General features: G+C 41.5%; 1 protein-coding gene across 5 annotated transcripts; it reads left to right on the top strand.

Annotated features, from left to right (window-relative positions):
• The first annotated feature begins 583 nt into the window (after positions 1–583).
• On the top strand, positions 584–21,774 carry LOC106592428 (NACHT, LRR and PYD domains-containing protein 3). 5 transcript variants are annotated; one of them, XM_082964268.1, is made up of 12 exons: positions 3,096–3,358; positions 3,712–3,798; positions 3,970–4,023; positions 5,668–5,906; positions 6,594–8,391; positions 11,481–11,654; positions 12,126–12,299; positions 12,753–12,923; positions 14,840–15,010; positions 16,410–16,583; positions 18,039–18,085; positions 19,784–21,774. In XM_082964268.1, the coding sequence occupies exons 1-12, from the start codon at positions 3,234–3,236 to the stop codon at positions 20,356–20,358; spliced, it is 3,789 nt and encodes a 1,262-aa protein (XP_082820394.1). In that variant the 5' UTR covers positions 3,096–3,233; the 3' UTR covers positions 20,359–21,774. The 5 variants fall into 5 exon arrangements, with proteins under 5 accessions (XP_082820398.1, XP_082820397.1, XP_082820394.1 ...); XM_082964272.1 differs by lacking the exons at positions 3,096–3,358; positions 3,712–3,798 and adding an exon at positions 584–1,062; XM_082964271.1 differs by lacking the exons at positions 3,096–3,358; positions 3,712–3,798 and adding an exon at positions 584–1,069.
• Positions 21,775–22,260: the final 486 nt, after the last annotated feature.

The raw sequence follows: 22,260 nt of genomic DNA, 5'->3' as shown, positions 1-22,260 counted from the left end.
CCCAACATGTATTAACCAGTCAGAATGTAATATATATTGTCTAGTCCCAACATGTATTAACCAGTCAGAATGTAATATATATTGTCTAGTCCCAACATTAACCAGTCAGAATGTAATATATATTGTCTAGTCCCAACATTAACCAGTCAGAATGTAATATATATTGTCTAGTCCCAACATGTATTAACCAGTCAGAATGTAATATATATTGTCTAGTCCCAACATTAACCAGTCAGAATGTAATATATATTGTCTAGTCCCAACATTAACCAGTCAGAATGTAATATATATTGTCTAGTCCCAACATGTATTAACCAGTCAGAATGTAATATATATTGTCTAGTCCCAACATTAACCAGTCAGAATGTAATATATATTGTCTAGTCCCAACATTAACCAGTCAGAATGTAATATATATTGTCTAGTCTAATATATATTGTCTAGTCCCAACATGTATTAACCAGTCAGAATGTAATATATATTGTCTAGTCCCAACATTAACCAGTCAGAATGTAATATATATTGTCTAGTCCCAACATTAACCAGTCAGAATGTAATATATATTGTCTAGTCCCAACATGTATTAACCAGTCAGAATGTAATATATATTGTCTAGTCCCAACATTAACCAGTCAGAATGTAATATATATTGTCTAGTCCCAACATTAACCAGTCAGAATGTAATATATATTGTCTAGTCACAACATGTATTAACAATAACATGAGTGTCCATATGATTCTTAGAATTTCTTTACATTGTTACATCAGCTGAAATGCTCAGTAGTAGTTGGTTATATACTTTACAGTTAGAGATATGTTGAAATTGTACCTATCCTTAGTTATAAAATATTTGATAGTGCAGCATGGCTTTTTCTGCCCACAGGGGGAGGGTTAAACACCTGTTAGGTTTATGCTATACTACGGTGTTGAGTCACTAGACTTTGACCAGATATTGTTGCATTCAAAGATCAACTGTACCTAGAACATAGATACTGAGCCCTCGTCATCAGGAAGGAAATATCTCACTGTCTTGACATGTTCTGGTTGTGAATTCGAGCGAAGGTAAGAGGTAAGAATTCTGCCAGGGCTTATTGTAAAGTGTGTAGGGAAATGAAATGTATGGTGTTATTTTAGTAAAGTGGAATGACAGTAAAACCCTCAGATCTAACAGTCTATTTCACCTGGGACAGGTACAGTTCAGTCATACAAAATGGCAGTAATCGCTCATGGGCAAGTCAAATTCAAAAACATATTGTTCATATAATTCTATATCATGGTTATTTTACAATGTGTTCATCTTTATATATTGTCGTTTTTTAATGACAATAAGCTCCTGCTTGGTGTTATTTGGTATGAAACCATTTCCCATACTTCTGTTAACATCGCTATTATGATTAGGCTGATGTTACATCATTTTAGTCCCCTAGAATTCCTTAATAACATACCTGCTGAACAAAGCAACACAATCCTTAATAACATACCTGCTGAACAAAGTAACACAATCCTTAATAACATACCTGCTGAACAAAGTAACACAATCCTTAATAACATACCTGCTGAACAAAGTAACACAATCCTTAATAACATACCTGCTGAACAAAGTAACACAATCCTTAATAACATACCTGCTGAACAAAGTAACACAATCCTTAATAACATACCTGCTGAACAAAGTAACACAATCCTTAATAACATACCTGCTGAACAAAGTAACACAATCCTTAATAACATACCTGCTGAACAAAGTAACACAATCCTTAATAACATACCTGCTGAACAAAGTAACACAATCCTTAATAACATACCTGCTGAACAAAGCAACACAATCCTTAATAACATACCTGCTGAACAAAGTAACACAATCCTTAATAACATACCTGCTGAACAAAGTAACACAATCCTTAATAACATACCTGCTGAACAAAGTAACACAATCCTTAATAACATACCTGCTGAACAAAGTAACACAATCCTTAATAACATACCTGCTGAACAAAGCAACACAATCCTTAATAACATACCTGCTGAACAAAGTAACACAATCCTTAATAACATACCTGCTGAACAAAGTAACACAATCCTTAATAACATACCTGCTGAACAAAGTAACACAATCCTTAATAACATACCTGCTGAACAAAGTAACACAATCCTTAATAACATACCTGCTGAACAAAGTAACACAATCCTTAATAACATACCTGCTGAACAAAGTAACACAATCCTTAATAACATACCTGCTGAACAAAGTAACACAATCCTTAATAACATACCTGCTGAACAAAGTAACACAATCCTTAATAACATACCTGCTGAACAAAGTAACACAATCCTTAATAACATACCTGCTGAACAAAGCAACACAACATAAGGAGATGTATGGTTTAGACACCGTGTTGAGTTGTTATTAGCTCCATAAGGCCAGAGGGTTATCCTACGAAGCACTAGATCTACTCAGGGGTTTTCTAAAGCTTCACATTGATTCCAGCTCAGGTTGGTTAACTGATCCACACTACTAACGGTGGATATTACTTGCTGGTCCTCCTGCGGATAACTAACTCTAGCAGGCTTGTAACTACTCCTAAACAAAAGGCTGATACAACTTGGATAACTAACTCTAGCAGGCTTGTAACTACTCCTAAACAAAAGGCGGATACAACTTGGATAACTAACTCTAGCAGGCTTGTAACTACTCCTAAACAAAAGGCTGATACAACTTGGATAACTAACTCTAGCAGGCTTGTAACTACTCCTAAACAAAAGGCGGATACAACTTGGATAACTAACTCTAGCAAGCTTGTAACTACTCCTAAACAAAAGGCTGATACAACTTGGATAACTAACTCTAGCAGGCTTGTAACTACTCCTAAACAAAAGGCTGATACAACTTGGATAACTAACTCTAGCAAGCTTGTAACTACTCCTAAACAAAAGGCGGATACAACTTGGATAACTAACTCTAGCAGGCTTGTAACTACTCCTAACCAAAAGGCTGATACAACTTGGATAACTAACTCTAGCAGGCTTGTAACTACTCCTAAACAAAAGGCGGCGACAACTTCCACTCGGTTGAACTCGTTGTATTCCACCCAGAGGAAGTCAGTCTTGTGAGGAGTATATCCACTAGGGGGATTTTTCTACAACATCTTGCTAGTTGTAGCCAAAGGATTTTCTACAGTCGCAACATTAGCAGAGCTAACAGCACAGTGACATTGTCTAGCTAGCAACATGACATGGTTAACATTCTGGCCGCAGTGGAAACACAATACGAGCCAGGATACCAAACCCAACCCGGGTTGACTTTAAAGTACCAGGCTGTAGATACTGCTGTTTTCCTCCCGTATCGATTCGACCAGAGGTACTTTACAACAGGTTTTACTCTTGGTTTACCACATTTCTGTAGAGAAATGACCATCAGATGGACCACACGCCTTACACCGGATATACAATACACAGATTGTTCCCAACCCAGAAACGAAGTTAGGAGTTCAGAACAAGAAAGTCTAGGCTATATAGAAATGACTCTCGTTAAAAACATTATTTTAAACTAAACAATAAGGATTTATATCAGCCTAATCGAGGTGTAGATTACATCACGGACGCCAGTGTTTGAACATGAAATACGGCTGCATGGGATTTATAGAAATGTAACTGCACATCCAATGACAATGCCGGGATAGGTATAAAATGTGAAGTTTGTTGATTTGACAGCTACAACGCAGTTACACTTCTGACACCACCTAAACAAAAGCGAGGTTACCGCGGATCCAATTCAATCCTGGCAGGCATGGAGAAGAGGTGGAAAACACCAGTCATGACTACATGTGATTTGCATTAAATCACCACACTATTTGGATGTGTCTGTAGTAAATGTTTGATTTCTAAGAGAATGTTATGAATAATAGAGAATAATTCTCATTCAATAATGAGCTGTCACTGTGTTAACCACTATGCTGGATCTCTGTTTAGGAGTCAGTGCTCTAAAATGAGTCTCTCAGGGGAACTTGACACGGAAGCTAACAGGTAAGATGAACATTTTACTTCCATATCTGAACTCTGAGTAAATGAGACCTGATGTTTGATACTGTATGACTACAAACATCCCTGGGCTTTCTCAACAATCACAATTAATCAAACTATTATTATCGTACCACTGATCAAGGGTAAGAAGTCTAGCCTCCTGCAGTATTTTACAGTGTTTTACATACTACTGCTGCTACTACCAAAATCACTGGTACTACTACTACCACTACTACTGCTACCACTACTACCACTACTACAACAACAACAACTACTACTGCTACTACTACTATCACTACAACAACAACAACTACTGCTACAACCATTAATACTACTACCACTACTACTGCTACCACTTGTACTACTACAGCCACTACTACTACAACTACTATTACTACTACAACAACAACTACCACTACTACTAATACTACTACCACTTGTACTACTACTACCACTACTACAACAACTACCACTACTACTACTACCACTACTACTACTATCACTACTACAACAACTACCACTACTACTACTACCACTACTACTACTACTACTACTACCACTACTACCACTACTACAACAACCACTACTACTACTACTACTACTACTACAACTACTACTACTACTACTACTTCAGCAACAACTACTGCTACAACTACTACTACTACTACTACTACTACAACTACTACTACTACTACTACTTCAACTACTGCTACCACTACTACTACCACTACTACAACAACTACTACTACTACTACCACTACTACAACTACTACTACCACTACAACTACTACTACTACTACTTCAACAACAACTACTGCTACCACTACTATCACTTGTACTACAACAACCACTACTACTACTGCCACTACTACTACTACTACAACTACTACTACTACTACTACAACAACAACTACTGCCACCACTACTACTACTACTATCACTTGTACTACAACAACCACTACTACTACCACTACAACCACTACTACTACTACTACCACTACTACAACAACCACTACTACTACTACTACTACTACTACAACAACAACTACTACTACTACTACTACTACTACTACAACAACCACTACCACTACCACTACTACTACTACCACAACAACAACTACTACTACCTCTATTACTACTACTACTACTACAACAACAACTACTACTACCTCTATTACTACTACTACTACTACAACAACAACTACTACTACCTCTATTACTACTACTACTACTACTACAACTACCTCTACTACCATCAGAGTGACTGGTCTATGGGAGAAGGAATCTATTTCAGAAAAAGTGATTGTACCACTGATCCAGGATAAGACAAGTTAAGACTGATTTCAGTTGGATTTACCATGAAGATATCTCCTTGGATTTACAAACCAATCTACTGCTAGTTTCTTTTCTCCATTCTGATCATTTAAACCATCCATGGTGTCAGCGTAGGTCCATCCATATGTCAAGGTCCTGATGCACATACAGTATGACTACAAACATTCCTGAACTTTCTCAACTATCACAATCAATCAAACTTTCAACTTCACACTACCCTGTGTGTGTGTGTGTGTGTGTGTGTGTGTGTGTGTGTGTGTGTGTGTGTGTGTGTGTGTGTGTGTGTGTGTGTGTGTGTGTGTGTGTGTGTAGTGGATGGTCTACTCTGTCAGAGGATCAGTCCAGGTGTGCAGTGTGTGAGCAGGTGCTGACAGATCCAGTCTCTATCACCTGTGGACACAGGTTCTGTAGACAGTGTATCACCAGATACTGGGAGCAGCCTGCTCCTTCAGGACACTATGGCTGTCCTCGGTGTAGAAAGAGGTTCAGGACACGTCCAGTTCTACTGCAACTGGCTGAACCCAACGATGACGCGAGAGGCTCTGAAAACAGTAAGACCATTGCTCATTCTCATTAAGCTCATGTTTCATTGACCAAACCATGTTTATTGACTGGACAAAATATTGGGCTCTACAAGGTTTAGAAAGCGTTCCACAGGGATGCTGGTCAATGTTGACTCCAATGCTTCCCACAGTTGTGTCAAGTTGTCTGGATGTCCTTTGGGTGGTGGACCATTCTTGATACACACGGGAAACTATTGAGCGTGAAAAAACCCAGCAGCGTTGCAGTTCTTGAAACAAACCAGTGTACCTGGCACCTACTACCAAACCCCGTTCAAAGGCACTTACATCTTTTGTCTTGCCCATTCACCCTCTGAATGGGACACATACACAATCCATGTCTCAAGGCTTAAAAATCCTTCTTTAACCTGTCATCTCCCCTTCATCTACACTGGTTTTTAAAGTGGATTTAACAGGTGAAATCAATAAGGGATCATAGCTTTCACCTGGATTCACCTGGTCAGTCTATGTCATGGAAAGACCAGGTGTTCTTAATGTTTTGTCCACTCGGCCCTTTGTATTTTCAAATGTTAGAACTTTTAGTCTTCCAGCATGTGGCAAGACGAGATACACAGGAATACAAGTGAATGTGGCAAGGCGAGATACACAGGAGTACAAGTGAATGTGGCAAGGCGAGATACACATAAATTCTCAGCAAATTCTATTCTTCTCTTTCAGTGGATGTCAGCCTGCAGAGAGCTATAGTAAACCATAAAGCCAGTCTGAAAAGGAGGTATGAATGTGTGATAGAAGGCCTGGTAAAAGCAGGAAGTCAAACCCCCTTCAACAGGATTTACACAGAGCTGTACATCACAGAGGGAGAGAGTGACGGGGTTAACGATGAACATGAGGTGTGGCAGCTAGAGACAGCATGCAGGACGACAACCTCACATGACACAGAAATCCACTGCAATGACATCTTTAAACACTTACCTGGCCAAGAGAGACACATCAGAACTGTGCTGACCAAGGGCATCGCTGGCATCGGAAAAACAGTCTCTGTGCAGAAGTTCATCCTAGACTGGGCTGAAGGGAAGGCTAACCAAGATGTGGAGATCATATTTGTGCTTCCTTTCCGGGAGCTGAACTTGATCAAAGATCTCCAGTACAGTCTTCTGAGACTTCTCCATGACTTCCACCCAGAACTAGACATAGGCAATGCAGAGAAACTTGCTGCCTGTAAAGCTATGTTCATCTTTGATGGTTTGGATGAAAGCAGAATTCCATTGGATTTTCAGTGCAACAAAATGATGTCTGATGTCACACAGACATCGTCTGTAGATGTTCTCCTGACAAACCTCATCAAGGGGAATCTGCTTCCCTCAGCTCTCCTCTGGATAACCTCCCGACCAGCAGCAACCAATCAGATCCCCCCTGAGTGTGTCGACCAGCTGACAGAGGTACGAGGGTTCAACGACCCACAGAAGGAGGAGTACTTCAGGAAGAGATTCAGTGATGATGAGGACCTGGCCAACAGAATAATCTCCCACATAAAGACATCAAGGAGCCTCCACGTCATGTGTCACATGCCAGTTTTCTGTTGGATTTCTGCAATAGTCCTTGAACACATGTTGAGTACAGACAAGAGACGAGAGATGCCCAGGACTCTGACTGAGACGTTCACACACTTCGTGCTCATTCACACCATGAAGGACCAGAAGTATCATGGAAAAGACGAAATGGATCAACAGGAGCTCATGGAGTCAGATAAGGAAGTTCTTCTGAAGCTGGGGAAACTGGCGTTTGAACATCTGGAAAAAGGAAATCTCATGTTCTATGAAGAAGACCTGAATGAGTGTGGCATTGATGTCAAAGAAGCCTCAGTGTACTCAGGGGTGTGCACACAAGTCTTTAAAGAAGAGTCTGTGTTATTTCAGAGAGTGGTGTACTGCTTTGTTCATCTCAGTGTTCAGGAGTTTCTCTCTGCTGTCTACGTGTTCCATTGTTACACAACCAAGAACATGGATGAACTGAAGCCCTTCCTCCAGGCGACTAGAGCCACGTCTGAAGAGCTAACCTTACATGAGCTGCTGAAGAGTACCGTGAATAAAGCCTTGGAGAGTAAGACTGGACATCTGGACCTTGTCGTCCGCTTCCTTCATGGCATGTCACTGGAGTCCAATCAGAAACTCCTACGAGGTCTGGTGACACAGACAGAAAGCAGTCCAGAGAGCGTCAAGAAAACAATCCGATCCCTGAAGATGATGCAGAGTACCAACATGTCCCCCGAGAGGTGCATCAATCTCTTCCACTGTCTGATAGAGATGAAAACCCATTCAGTACAGCAGGAAATCCAAAAATACTTGAGGTCAGAGAAAAAATCCAAAAACCTGGCACTTACGTACTGTTCAGCGCTGGCCTACATGCTGCAGATATCAGAGGAGGTTCTGGAGGTGTTTGACCTGAGGAAATACAAGACATCACAGGAGGGTCGTAGGAGACTGCTTCCAGCTGTGAGAGTCTGCAGAAAGGCTCTGTAAGTATTTGTGGATAATCACTCACCTAACTATACTGGTAGGTATAGCAGTATTTTCACTGGCTGACTACATTTTCTATTCAAATAATAAACAAAACATTTTTTTTAATAGAAATTGATCAGGAAAAGTATTGAGTCGTGTATTCATGGTGTACACCTTTACTTATGACAGGTGATCATGTAACTGTAGATACTCCAATATAGCTGGGTCCATGGACATGTCTGAAACAGGACAAATATAGCTGGGTCCATGGACACGTCTGATACAGGACAAATATAGCTGGGTCCATGTCCAGAAAGGTATAGGGGACATGTCTGAAACAGGACAAGTATAGCTGGGTCCATGTCCAGAAAGGTATAGGGGACATGTCTGAAACAGGACAAATATAGCTGGGTCCATGTCCAGAAAGGTATAGGGGACATGTCTGATACAGGACAAATATAGCTGGGTCCATGGACAGAAAGGTATAGGGGACATGTCTGATACAGGACAAATATAGCTGGGTCCATGTCCAGAAAGGTATAGGGGACATGTCTGATACAGGACAAATATAGCTGGGTCCATGTCCAGAAAGGTATAGGGGACATGTCTGATACAGGACAAATATAGCTGGGCCCATGGACAGAAAGGTATAGGGGACATGTCTGATACAGGACAAATATAGCTGGGTCCATGTCCAGAAAGGTATAGGGGACATGTCTGAAACAGGACAAATATAGCTGGGTCCATGTCCAGAAAGGTATAGGGGACATGTCTGATACAGGACAAATATAGCTGGGTCCATGGACACGTCTGATACAGGACAAATATAGCTGGGTCCATGGACACGTCTGAAACAGGACAAATATAGCTGGGTCCATGGACACGTCTGATACAGGACAAATATAGCTGGGTCCATGTCCAGAAAGGTATAGGGGACATGTCTGAAACAGGACAAATATAGCTGGGTCCATGTCCAGAAAGGTATAGGGGACACGTCTGATACAGGACAAATATAGCTGGGTCCATGGACAGAAAGGTATAGGGGACATGTCTGATACAGGACAAATATAGCTGGGTCCATGGACACGTCTGAAACAGGACAAATATAGCTGGGTCCATGTCCAGAAAGGTATAGGGGACATGTCTGAAACAGGACAAATATAGCTGGGCCCATGGACAGAAAGGTATAGGGGACATGTCTGATACAGGACAAATATAGCTGGGTCCATGTCCAGAAAGGTATAGGGGACACGTCTGATACAGGACAAATATAGCTGGGTCCATGGACACGTCTGAAACAGGACAAATATAGCTGGGTCCATGGACACGTCTGATACAGGACAAATATAGCTGGGTCCATGTCCAGAAAGGTATAGGGGACATGTCTGAAACAGGACAAATATAGCTGGGTCCATGTCCAGAAAGGTATAGGGGACACGTCTGATACAGGACAAATATAGCTGGGTCCATGGACAGAAAGGTATAGGGGACATGTCTGAAACAGGACAAATATAGCTGGGTCCATGGACACGTCTGAAACAGGACAAATATAGCTGGGTCCATGTCCAGAAAGGTATAGGGGACATGTCTGATACAGGACAAATATAGCTGGGTCCATGTCCAGAAAGGTATAGGGGACATGTCTGAAACAGGACAAATATAGCTGGGTCCATGGACAGAAAGGTATAGGGGACACGTCTGATACAGGACAAATATAGCTGGGTCCATGTCCAGAAAGGTATAGGGGACATGTCTGAAACAGGACAAGTATAGCTGGGTCCATGTCCAGAAAGGTATAGGGGACATGTCTGAAACAGGACAAATATAGCTGGGCCCATGGACAGAAAGGTATAGGGGACATGTCTGATACAGGACAAATATAGCTGGGTCCACGGACAGAAAGGTATAGGGGACATGTCTGATATAGGACAAATATAGCTGGGCCCATGGACAGAAAGGTATAGGGGACATATCTGATATAGGACAAATATAGCTGGGCCCATGGACAGAAAGGTATAGTGGACACGTCTGATACAGGACAAATATAGCTGGGTCCATGTCCAGAAAGGTATAGGGGACATGTCTGAAACAGGACAAATATAGCTGGGCCCATGTCCAGAAAGGTATAGGGGACATGTCTGATACAGGACAAATATAGCTGGGTCCATGTCCAGAAAGGTATAGTGGACACGTCTGATACAGGACAAATATAGCTGGGTCCATGGACACGTCTGAAACAGGACAAATATAGCTGGGTCCATGGACAGAAAGGTATAGGGGACATGTCTGATATAGGACAAATATAGCTGGGCCCATGGACAGAAAGGTATAGGGGACATGTCTGATATAGGACAAATATAGCTGGGTCCATGTCCAGAAAGGTATAGTGGATAATTATGCAGCTGTCCACAATTAATATTACTAAACAGTAACTCCAAACAGGGTCACAAAACATCTCACGTGAATTATTCCGTAAGTAATACAGCACATGCCTGACAGAGGACGCGCCTGAGACAGAGGACGCGCCTGAGACAGAGGACGCGCCTGAGACAGAGGACGCGCCTGAGACAGAGGACGCGCCTGAGACAGAGGACGCGCCTGACAGAGGACGCGCCTGAGACAGAGGACGCGCCTGAGACAGAGGACGCGCCTGAGACAGAGGACGCGCCTGACAGAGGACGCGCCTGAGACAGAGGACGCGCCTGACAGAGGACGCGCCTGACAGAGGACGCGCCTGAGACAGAGGACGCGCCTGAGACAGAGGACGCGCCTGACAGAGGACGCGCCTGACAGAGGACGCGCCTGACAGAGGACGCGCCTGAGACAGAGGACGCGCCTGAGACAGAGGACGTGCCTGACAGAGGACGCGCCTGACAGAGGACGCGCCTGATGCAGCAGCCATAGTATAATTAAGAACTGGTGACAACTCTGGTTGACAACTGACAAACCTTAAAGGGCCGGCGCACAATTTTACTGTAGTGGCATACTGGTATTATCAACTTCACTATGACATTCAGAAGGAACACAGGTTTACACTAGCAGGGAAAGCTAAACTTCCACTAACATTAATACTACCTATCTCTCTGTATCTACTCTGTATTTGCAGACTTGCTGACTGTCAACTCAAAGAAGCATCGTGTGAACTGTTGGTCTCTGCTCTCAGCTCAAACCCCTCACACCTGAGAGAACTGGACATGAGTGACAATGACCTGCTGGATTCAGGAGTGAAGCTACTCTCTGCTGGACTGGGGAATCCCCACTGTAAACTGGAGACTCTGAAGTCAGTAACCCACAACTTGTTCAATAAGTCATCCACAGTTTGAGAATATTGTTTATAAGATTTAGAATGGTATCAAAATCAATTGTCCATCTTTATCAGTGATGAGAGGATGTCTCATGTTAGAATGGGGGGGGGGTCTAAAATGGGTCTCTAACGGGTGTACTGTACATGATTGGATATTTTTGTTCAAATAAAAGGTAGAGGACAAAAACGGCCAATTTTGATTGTTTCATATGTAATGACCCTGCAGGCTATTTTGATTGATTTCATATGGAATGACCCTGCAGGCTATTTTGATTGTTTCATATGTAATGACCCTGCAGGCTATTTTGATTGATTTCATATGGAATGACCCTGCAGGCTATTTTGATTGTTTCATATGGAATGACCCTGCAGGCTATTTTGATAGATTTTCATATGGAATGACCCTGCAGGCTATTTTGATTGATTTCATATGGAATGACCCTGCAGGCTATCAGGCTGTGGAGTTATAGAAGAAGGCTGTGCTGCCCTGGTCTCAGCTCTGAGGTCAAACCCCTACCACCTGAGAGAGCTGGACCTGAGTGACAATCATCTAGGAGACTCAATAGTGCAACATGTCTCTCCTGGATTAGAAGATTCAATCTGGAGACTGGAGATCCTAAGGTCAGCAATACGGTTTGATTGTTTGCAAGTTGAATTGTTTGTTTTGAGTAATCCAACAGGTTTTATCTTCAGAGTTTGTCATCTAACATCAACTGCTGTAAACTCAGAGGAAACCTCATGTATTAACTCTGTATCTGCAGTCTCCCTGGCTGTAAACTCAGAGGAAACCTAATGTATTAACTCTGTATCTGCAGTCTCCCTGGCTGTAAACTCAGAGGAAACCTAATGTATTGACTCTGTATCTGCAGTCTCCCTGGCTGTAAACTCAGAGGAAACCTCATGTATTAACTCTGTATCTGCAGTCTCCCTGGCTGTAAACCTCATGTATTAACTCTGTATCTGCAGTCTCCCTGGCTGTAAACTCAGAGGAAACCTCATGTATTAACTCTGTATCTGCAGTCTCCCTGGCTGTAAACTCAGAGGAAACCTCATGTATTAACTCTGTATCTGCAGTCTCCCTGGCTGTAAACTCACAGAAGCCTCTTGTGAAGTGTTGTCCTCAGCTCTCAGTTCCTCCTCACACCTGAGAGAGCTGGATCTGAGTAACAATGACCTGCTGGATTCAGGAGTGAAGCTGCTGTTTGCTGGACTGGGGAATTCACAATGTAAACTGGAGATTCTGAGGTCAGTGTTCCTGTATTTAGGTGATAACAGTTCACCACATCTGTTTGTTAACAAACTCAGCATTATAGTCCATATATCCACACCTCACTGTCTCTTCACTGACACTTATGAAGCTGTTGCTTTTTAAACTTTGACATTTTTGACAAATATTGTAATTGTTGTGCAATCTAGTTTGTCAATACGTGAGTCCAATAACTATGAATGGTTTTAACTTTATAAAGGCATGTTGATTTGTTAACTTGACGTGTCTTCACATTACAAGCAACATACGAGGCAGCAGCTAAGTGAGGATCCTCAGAAATAACATTTAAAAAAGTTCCCACAGGGCCTCATTAGCATACGACAGGGTAGCCCAAACCTTTTCTGCACATGACCCCAAATGGACACTAGAAAATGCAGTGTACCTCACTGAAAAAAATGATATTCCCTAGGCAACACTGTATTCATATTCCCTAGGTAACACTGCATTCATATTCCCTAGGCAACACTGTATTCATATTCCCTAGATAACACTGCATTCATATTCCCTAGGTAACACTGCATTCATATTCCCTAGGCAACACTGTATTCATATTCCCTAGGTAACACTGCATTCATATTCCCTAGGTAACACTGCATTCATATTCCCTAGGTAACACTGCATTCATATTCCCTAGGTAACACTGCATTCATATTCCCTAGATAACACTGCATTCATATTCCCTAGGTAACACTGCATTCATATTCCCTAGGTAACACTGCATTCATATTCCCTAGATAACACTGCATTCATATTCCCTAGATAACACTGCATTCATATTCCCTAGGTAACACTGCATTCATATTCCCTAGGTAACACTGCATTCATATTCCCTAGGTAACACTGCATTCATATTCCCTAGGTAACACTGCATTCATATTCCCTAGGTAACACTGCATTCATATTCCCTAGGTAACACTGCATTCATATTCCCTAGGTAACACTGCATTCATATTCCCTAGGTAACACTGCATTCATATTCCCTAGGTAACACTGCATTCATATTCCCTAGGTAACACTGCATTCATATTCCCTAGGTAACACTGCATTCATATTCCCTAGGTAACACTGCATTCATATTCCCTAGGTAACACTGCATTCATATTTACTCAAGTTGATGTCCCTCAAGCAATCCCAACACATACAGATGTACTGTCTTAATTTGACCAGTTTCTCGCAGCAAAACAATTATCCTACAGAAACAGGAAATGTGAATGATTGTGTATTATAATTAATGGCTGTTTTTGTAGGGCTTGATACTTTTTTCCCCTGTTAGGGCAAATCAAGTCTGACGTTTTAAAGTGGAAGTTACAATCTTTAAAAGCCTTTTTAAACCTTGAATACACTACAAGTTTCCATTTTCTGGCGTGCAGGAACATTCTCTGTGACAACAGAGTGATCAAGACATCTGTAATAATGACATGAAAGCCATTCTAATAGTGTAAAAGGCTTGTTTGCCAGTTGAATTACTTTATTTTGAGTAATCCAACAGGTTTGATCTTCAGAGTTTGTCATCTAACATCAACTGCTGTAAACTCAGAGGAAACCTCATGTATTAACTCTGTATCTGCGGTCTCCCTGGCTGTAAACTCAGAGGAAACCTCATGTATTAACTCTGTATCTGCAGTCTCCCTGGCTGTAAACTCAGAGGAAACCTAATGTATTAACTCTGTATCTGCAGTCTCCCTGGCTGTAAACTCAGAGGAAACCTCATGTATTAACTCTGTATCTGCAGTCTCCCTGGCTGTAAACTCAGAGGAAACCTAATGTATTAACTCTGTATCTGCAGTCTCCCTGGCTGTAAACTCAGAGGAAACCTAATGTATTGACTCTGTATCTGCAGTCTCCCTGGCTGTAAACTCAGAGGAAACCTCATGTATTAACTCTGTATCTGCAGTCTCCCTGGCTGTAAACTCACAGAAGCCTCTTGTGAAGTGTTGTCCTCAGCTCTCAGTTCCTCCTCACACCTGAGAGAGCTGGATCTGAGTAACAATGACCTGATGGATTCAGGAGTGAAGCTGCTGTTTGCTGGACTGGGGAATTCACAATGTAAACTGGAGATTCTGAGGTCAGTGTTCCTGTATTTAGGTGATAACAGTTCACCACATCTGTTTGTTAATCAACTCAGATATAAATCTGAATGTTTCTTCACTGGCACTTATGGAGCTGTTACTTTTTAAACTTTATTTTTTATTTTATTTTGCAAGCAGTGCTGGGATCATTTCATATCAAATATTGTAATTGTTGTGCGATCTAGTTTGTCTATATGTGAGTCAATAACTATGAATGATGTAGCTTTATGAATAGCTTTATGAAGGCACGTTGATTTGTTAACTTGACGTGTCTTCACATTACGAGCAACAAAGGAGAGAGATGCTTTCCTTGTGATCGCAACACATAACGATTACATGAAAGCGCTGTGATTGGCAGAGAGGTTTGGAACTCTCTTTTGTTATTGGTCTATTAACCAATTTCCTGCATGGTGATGTCACAGTGGAAAGCCAAAAGTCCCGCCCATGCCAACCTGCTGATCAGAAGGTCCGGTGTGGATTGTATTTTCAACCAACCAGCTATCAGGAAATAAGACGGATCACATTTTCTTCCACAGTTTTACACTCCTAGTTTCATCGGCTGTTGTACGATGGGATATCAAACACCTCTGTTGTACAATATGATATGAAACACAGTCTTTAAGTTTAGGTCCTGAAAGCCATCACATACTGTAATTATGACATGAAGGCATTGTGACACTAACAGGTTGAATTCTACACCCATCTGAAGAGAAGGAACATTCATATTTAAACATTACACATTTATCAGCGGACCCCATCCCCCGAGCCCAAGTTTGGGAACCACTGGCATATGGCCAATCAGATGCTGTATTGAAGTTTGGGAACCACTGGTATATGGCCAATCAGATGCTGTATTGAGTTTGGGAACCACTGGCATATGGCCAATCAGATGCTGTATTGAAGTTTGGGAACCACTGGCATATGGCCAATCAGATGCTGTATTGAAGTTTGGGAACCACTGGCATATGGCCAATCAGATGCTGTATTGAGTTTGGGAACCACTGGTATATGGCCAATCAGATGCTGTATTGAGTTTGGGAACCACTGGCATATGGCCAATCAGATGCTGTATTGAAGTTTGGGAACCACTGGTATATGGCCAATCAGATGCTGTATTGAAGTTTGGGAACCATTGGCATATGGCCAATCAGATGCTGTATTGAGTTTGGGAACCACTGGCATATGGCCAATCAGATGCTGTATTGAAGTTTGGGAACCACTGGTATATGGCCAAACTTCAAAACTGCATCTGATTGGCCATATGCCAGTGGTTCCCAATCAGATGCTGTATTGTGGATATTATGCAAATAAAGCCACAGTAATGATATTATGAATACATGTATAAATGGATACAGCAGCCAGTCTATTTTCACCACCATGTTAAACTCTCTGCAGGTTGGCATTCTGTGAAGTTACAGAGGAAGGCTGTGCTTCTCTGGCCTCAGCTCTGAAGTCAAACCCTTCACACCTGAGAGAGCTGGATCTGAGCTACAATCACCCAGGAGACTCAGGACTCAGACTGCTCTCTGCTGGACTGGAGGATCCAACCTGCAGACTGGAGAAACTCAAGTATGTAGAGGGTTTATGTCAGTCCATGTTGAGTGACATACTGTAAGGCATGTTTCTGACCTATCAGGTTAGTTATGCTCATTTATGTATACTGTAAGACATGTTTCTGACCTATCAGGTTAGTTATGCTCATTTATGTATACTGTAAGACATGTTTCTGACCTATCAGGTTAGTTATGCTCATTTATGTATACTGTAAGACATGTTTCTGACCTATCAGGTTAGTTATTCTCATTTATGTATACTGTAAGACATGTTTCTGACCTATCAGGTTAGTTATTCTCATTTATGTATACTGTAAGACATGTTTCTGACCTATCAGGTTAGTTATGCTCATTTATGTATACTGTAAGACTGGTTTCTGACCTATCAGGTTAGTTATGCTCATTTATGTATACTGTAAGACTGGTTTCTGACATATCAGGTTAGTTATTCTCATTTATGTATACTGTAAGACATGTTTCTGACCTATCGGGTTAGTTATGCTCATTTATGTATACTGTAAGACTGGTTTCTGACATATCAGGTTAGTTATTCTCATTTATGTATACTGTAAGACTGGTTTCTGACATATCAGGTTAGTTATTCTCATTTATGTATACTGTAAGACATGTTTCTGACCTATCGGGTTAGTTATGCTCATTTATGTATACTGTAAGACTGGTTTCTGACATATCAGGTTAGTTATGCTCATTTATGTATACTGTAAGACATGTTTCTGACCTATCGGGTTAGTTATGCTCATTTATGTATACTGTAAGACATGTTTCTGACCTATCAGGTTAGTTATGCTCATTTATGTATACTGTAAGACTGGTTTCTGACCTATCGGGTTAGTTATTCTCATTTATGTATACTGTAAGACATGTTTCTGACCTATCAGGTTAGTTATTCTCATTTATGTATACTGTAAGACATGTTTCTGACCTATCAGGTTAGTTATTCTCATTTATGTATACTGTAAGACTGGTTTCTGACCTATCAGGTTAGTTATTCTCATTTATGTATACTGTAAGACAGGTTTCTGACCTATCAGGTTAGTTATTCTCATTTATGTATACTGTAAGACATGTTTCTGACCTATCAGGTTAGTTATTCTCATTTATGTATACTGTAAGACATGTTTCTGACCTATCGGGTTAGTTATGCTCATTTATGTATACTGTAAGACTGGTTTCTGACCTATCAGGTTAGTTATGCTCATTTATGTATACTGTAAGACAGGTTTCTGACCTATCAGGTTAGTTATGTCTTACTGAACACAGAAATTAGCATAACTAACCTGATAGGTCAGAAACATGTCTTACTGTATATGTAATTATCATGTTTCTTACTTATCAGGTTAGTTATGATAATTACATGTACTGTAAGCCAAACATACTTACCACCACCTGGACGGTGTGATGGGGTGACCTTGTGTGTACATTGCCTGTCTGTTCTTCTTACCCCCTACAGTGTGGAACATGGTGGACAGTACACAATAAAACACGGGCTTAGAAAATGTGAGTGTTGACTACTGTGAAGAAAAATCCTGTTAGTCTTATTTCAAGTTGACTCGAAGAAAGATCTTTTTGTGTGTGTGTGTGGTGTGTGTGTGTGTGTGTGGTTACACTAACGACCTCGCTCTGTTGGGATTATTTATTGGTGTGTTATGAGGTTATGTTCATTCAACAAATCTGAATGGATCTTTTCCCTCTATAATACCTAGAAACATTATCATTCTGATGTGGTCCTTTTAATACCTAGAAACATTATCATTCTGATGGGGTCCTTTAATACCTAGAAACATTATCATTCTGATGGGGTCCTTTAATACCTAGAAACATTATCATTCTGATGTGGTCCGTTAATACCTAGAAACATTATCATTCTGATGTGGTCCGTTAATACCTAGAAACATTATCATTCTGATGGGGTCCTTTAATACCTAGAAACATTATCATTCTGATGGGGTCCTTTAATACCTAGAAACATTATCATTCTGATGTGGTCCGTTAATACCTAGAAACATTATCATTCTGATGTGGTCCGTTAATACCTAGAAACATGATCATTCTGATGTGGTCCTTTAATACCTAGAAACATTATCATTCTGATGGGGTCCTTTAATACCTAGAAACATTATCATTCTGATGTGGTCCGTTAATACCTAGAAACATTATCATTCTGATGGGGTCCTTTAATACCTAGAAACATTATCATTCTGATGGGGTCCTTTAATACCTAGAAACATTATCATTCTGATGGGGTCCTTTAATACCTAGAAACATTATCATTCTGATGGGGTCCTTTAATACCTAGAAACATTATCATTCTAATTTGTAAGTCGCTCTGGATAAGAGCGTCTGCTAAATGACTTAAATGTAAATGATGGGGCTCTTTAATACCTAGAAACATTATCATTCTGATGGGGCTCTTTAATACCTAGAAACATTATCATTCTGATGGGGGTCCTTTAATACCTAGAAACATTATCATTCTGATGGGGCACTTTAATACCTAGAAACATTATCATTCTGATGGGGTCCTTTAATACCTAGAAACATTATCATTCTGATGGGGCTCTTTAATACCTAGAAACATTATCATTCTGATGGGGGTCCTTTAATACCTAGAAACATTATCATTCTGATGGGGCTCTTTAATACCTAGAAACATTATCATTCTGATGGGGGTCCTTTACTACCTAGAAACATTATCATTCTGATGGGGCTCTTTAATACCTAGAAACATTATCATTCTGATGGGGCTCTTTAATACCTAGAAACATTATCATTCTGATGGGGGTCCTTTAATACCTAGAAACATTATCATTCTGATGGGGCTCTTTAATACCTAGAAACATTATCATTCTGATGGGGCTCTTTAATACCTAGAAACATTATCATTCTGATGGGGGTCCTTTAATACCTAGAAACATTATCATTCTGATGGGGCTCTTTAATACCTAGAAACATTATCATTCTGATGGGGCTCTTTAATACCTAGAAACATTATCATTCTGATGGGGGTCCATTAATACCTAGAAACATTATCATTCTGATGGGGCTCTTTAATACCTAGAAACATTATCATTCTGATGGGGCTCTTTAATACCTAGAAACATTATCATTCTGATGGGGTCCTTTAATACCTAGAAACATTAACATTGTGATATGATGATGATTTGTAATATATTGTGTCCTGGTCTCCCCCATCAGATGGCTGTGTGCTCACACTGGACCCAAACACAGCACACAGAAACCTCTCTCTGTCTGAGGAGAACAGAAAGGTGACATGGGGGACAGAGGAGCAGCCGTATCCTGATCACCCGGAGAGATTTCAGCATTTCGACCAGGTGCTGTGTAGAGAGGGTCTGTCTGGGCTCTGTTACTGGGAGGTAGAGTGGTGTGGGAGAGGGGCTCATATCGGCGTGACATATAAAGGAATCAATAGGTCAGGAAGGGGTGATGACAGTGGGCTTGGACCTTGTGACAAAGCTTGGTGTCTGGTCTGTAGTGGTGACCATTACATGGCCTGGATCAATAATAAGCTCACTACCATACCTTCCCCCTCCTCGCCCCCCTCCAACAGAGTAGGACTGTATCTGGACTGGCCAGCCGGCACTATGTCTTTCTACAAGGTCTGTTCTGATACACTGACCCACCTGTACACATTCTACACCACATTTACTGAGCCCCTCTACCCAGGGTTGTTTGTTTGGTGTTACTCCTCAGTGTCCCTGTGTCAGGTGGTGGCCCCTGTGTCAAAAACACAACATGATGTTTCACTCTGATCCTGGTCCTGTTCAGTAGTAGGAGACGCTGTGTCGCGTCGTGCCGTGTACCACACCACCTGGGCCTTATTGTTTAATTATAAAACGGCTCCCTGGGAAATCTGCAGTTTGACTGGTTTAAATGGTGTGTGAAGCCATTGATAATTCCCCTATTCCCACACATCATTTAGATGTAGTATCAGTTGTAAAATAGATAGTATTGATTCTAGATGGTAATATTGGCCGTTCATCCTGTCTTGACCATATTACCACAAACCCCCTGAGGTGCCTTATTGCTATTATAAACGGGTTACTAATGTAATTAGAACAGTACAAATACATGTTTCTGTCATACCCGTGGTATACGGCCTGATATACCACGGCCGGTAGATCTCCAGGAAGAGGGTTGGACTGAAAACCTACAGGACGGTAGATCTCCAGGAAGAGGGTTTGACTGAAAACCTACAGGACAGTAGATCTCCAGGAAGAGGGTTGGACTGAAAACCTACAGGACAGTAGATCTCCAGGAAGAGGGTTGGACTGTAAACCCACAGGACAGTAGATCTCCAGGAAGAGGGTTGGACTGAAAACCTACAGGACAGTAGATCTCCAGGAAGAGGGTTGGACTGAAAACCTACAGGACAGTAGATCTCCAGGAAGAGGATTGGAGTGAAAACCTACAGGACAGTAGATCTCCAGGAAGAGGATTGGACTGAAAACCTACAGGACAGTAGATCTCCAGGAAGAGGGTTGGGCCGCCCTGGTGTAGATGAAGGCGAGGAGACGGGTTAAAGACGGATTTTTAAGCCTTGAGACAATTGAAACCATGGATTGTGTGCCATTCAATGGGTGAATGGCCAAGACAAAAGATTTAAACGGTCTATGGTAGTAGGTGCAAGGAATGGTCCACCACCCAAAGGACATCCAGCCAACTTGACAACTGTGTGATGCATTGGAATGATCATGTTCCACAGGGATGCTGGCCCGTGTTCGACACCTCGTAGAGTCCATTTCACGACAAATTGAGGCTGTTCTGAGGGCTGAAGAGGGAGCAACTCAATATTAGGAAGGTGTTCCTAATGTTCTGTTCAGTGTATATCCCTTCGCAATGAATTATTTTCTGATGTTTATCATTTCATTGTCCATGTGTGGGCTACAAGTCAAATGTACTCAACAGTAGTGGTTTATAAGGAATACTGCTATATGTACGAATTCAAATGTTACCAAGGGGCGTTGAATATAACGTCTCTATGCAAGTTATTTACCTTGCTTGAATGAGGTGTTAATGGATGATTCTGAATAATGGCATTTCAGCTTTTTACCAGCAGGGGGAGGCAGAACACAGCAGCGCCTATTGCAGTAGAGTAGACAGTTACTGATTCTGCAATGATTTAATGACATTGATGACGTTGCCATAAATACATGTCTTTAATATGATATATCAAAAACTTCTTATAGGGAAAACAAATTCCTCAGCACTAGTAGAACAGGACACATTTAATACTTCTCTCACAACCCACACTAAGACCACTGTGGAGGGGAAAACCATGACAACCAACACTAAGACCACTGTGGAGGGGAACGCCATGGCAACCCAGACCACTGTGGAGGGGAACGCCATGGCAACCCAGACCACTGTGGTGGGTAAAGCCATGGCAACCCAGACCACTGTGGTGGGTAAAGCCATGGCAACCCAGACCACTGTGGAGGGGAACGCCATGGCAACCCAGACCACTGTGGTGGGTAAAGCCATGGCAACCCAGATCACTGTGGAGGGGAACGCCATGGCAACCCAGACCACTGTGGAGGGGAACGCCATGGCAACCCAGACCACTGTGGTGGGTAAAGCCATGGCAACCCAGACCACTGTGGTGGGTAAAGCCATGGCAACCCAGACCACTGTGGTGGGTAAAGCCATGGCAA

The sequence above is a fragment of the Salmo salar genome, chromosome 17, assembly GCF_965601325.2.
Source record: "Salmo salar chromosome 17, fSalSal1, whole genome shotgun sequence".
NCBI classification, from domain to species: Eukaryota; Metazoa; Chordata; class Actinopteri; order Salmoniformes; family Salmonidae; genus Salmo; species Salmo salar.
The sequence above is the reverse complement of the archived record's forward strand: the minus strand, read 5'-3'. Positions and strand labels throughout refer to the sequence as shown.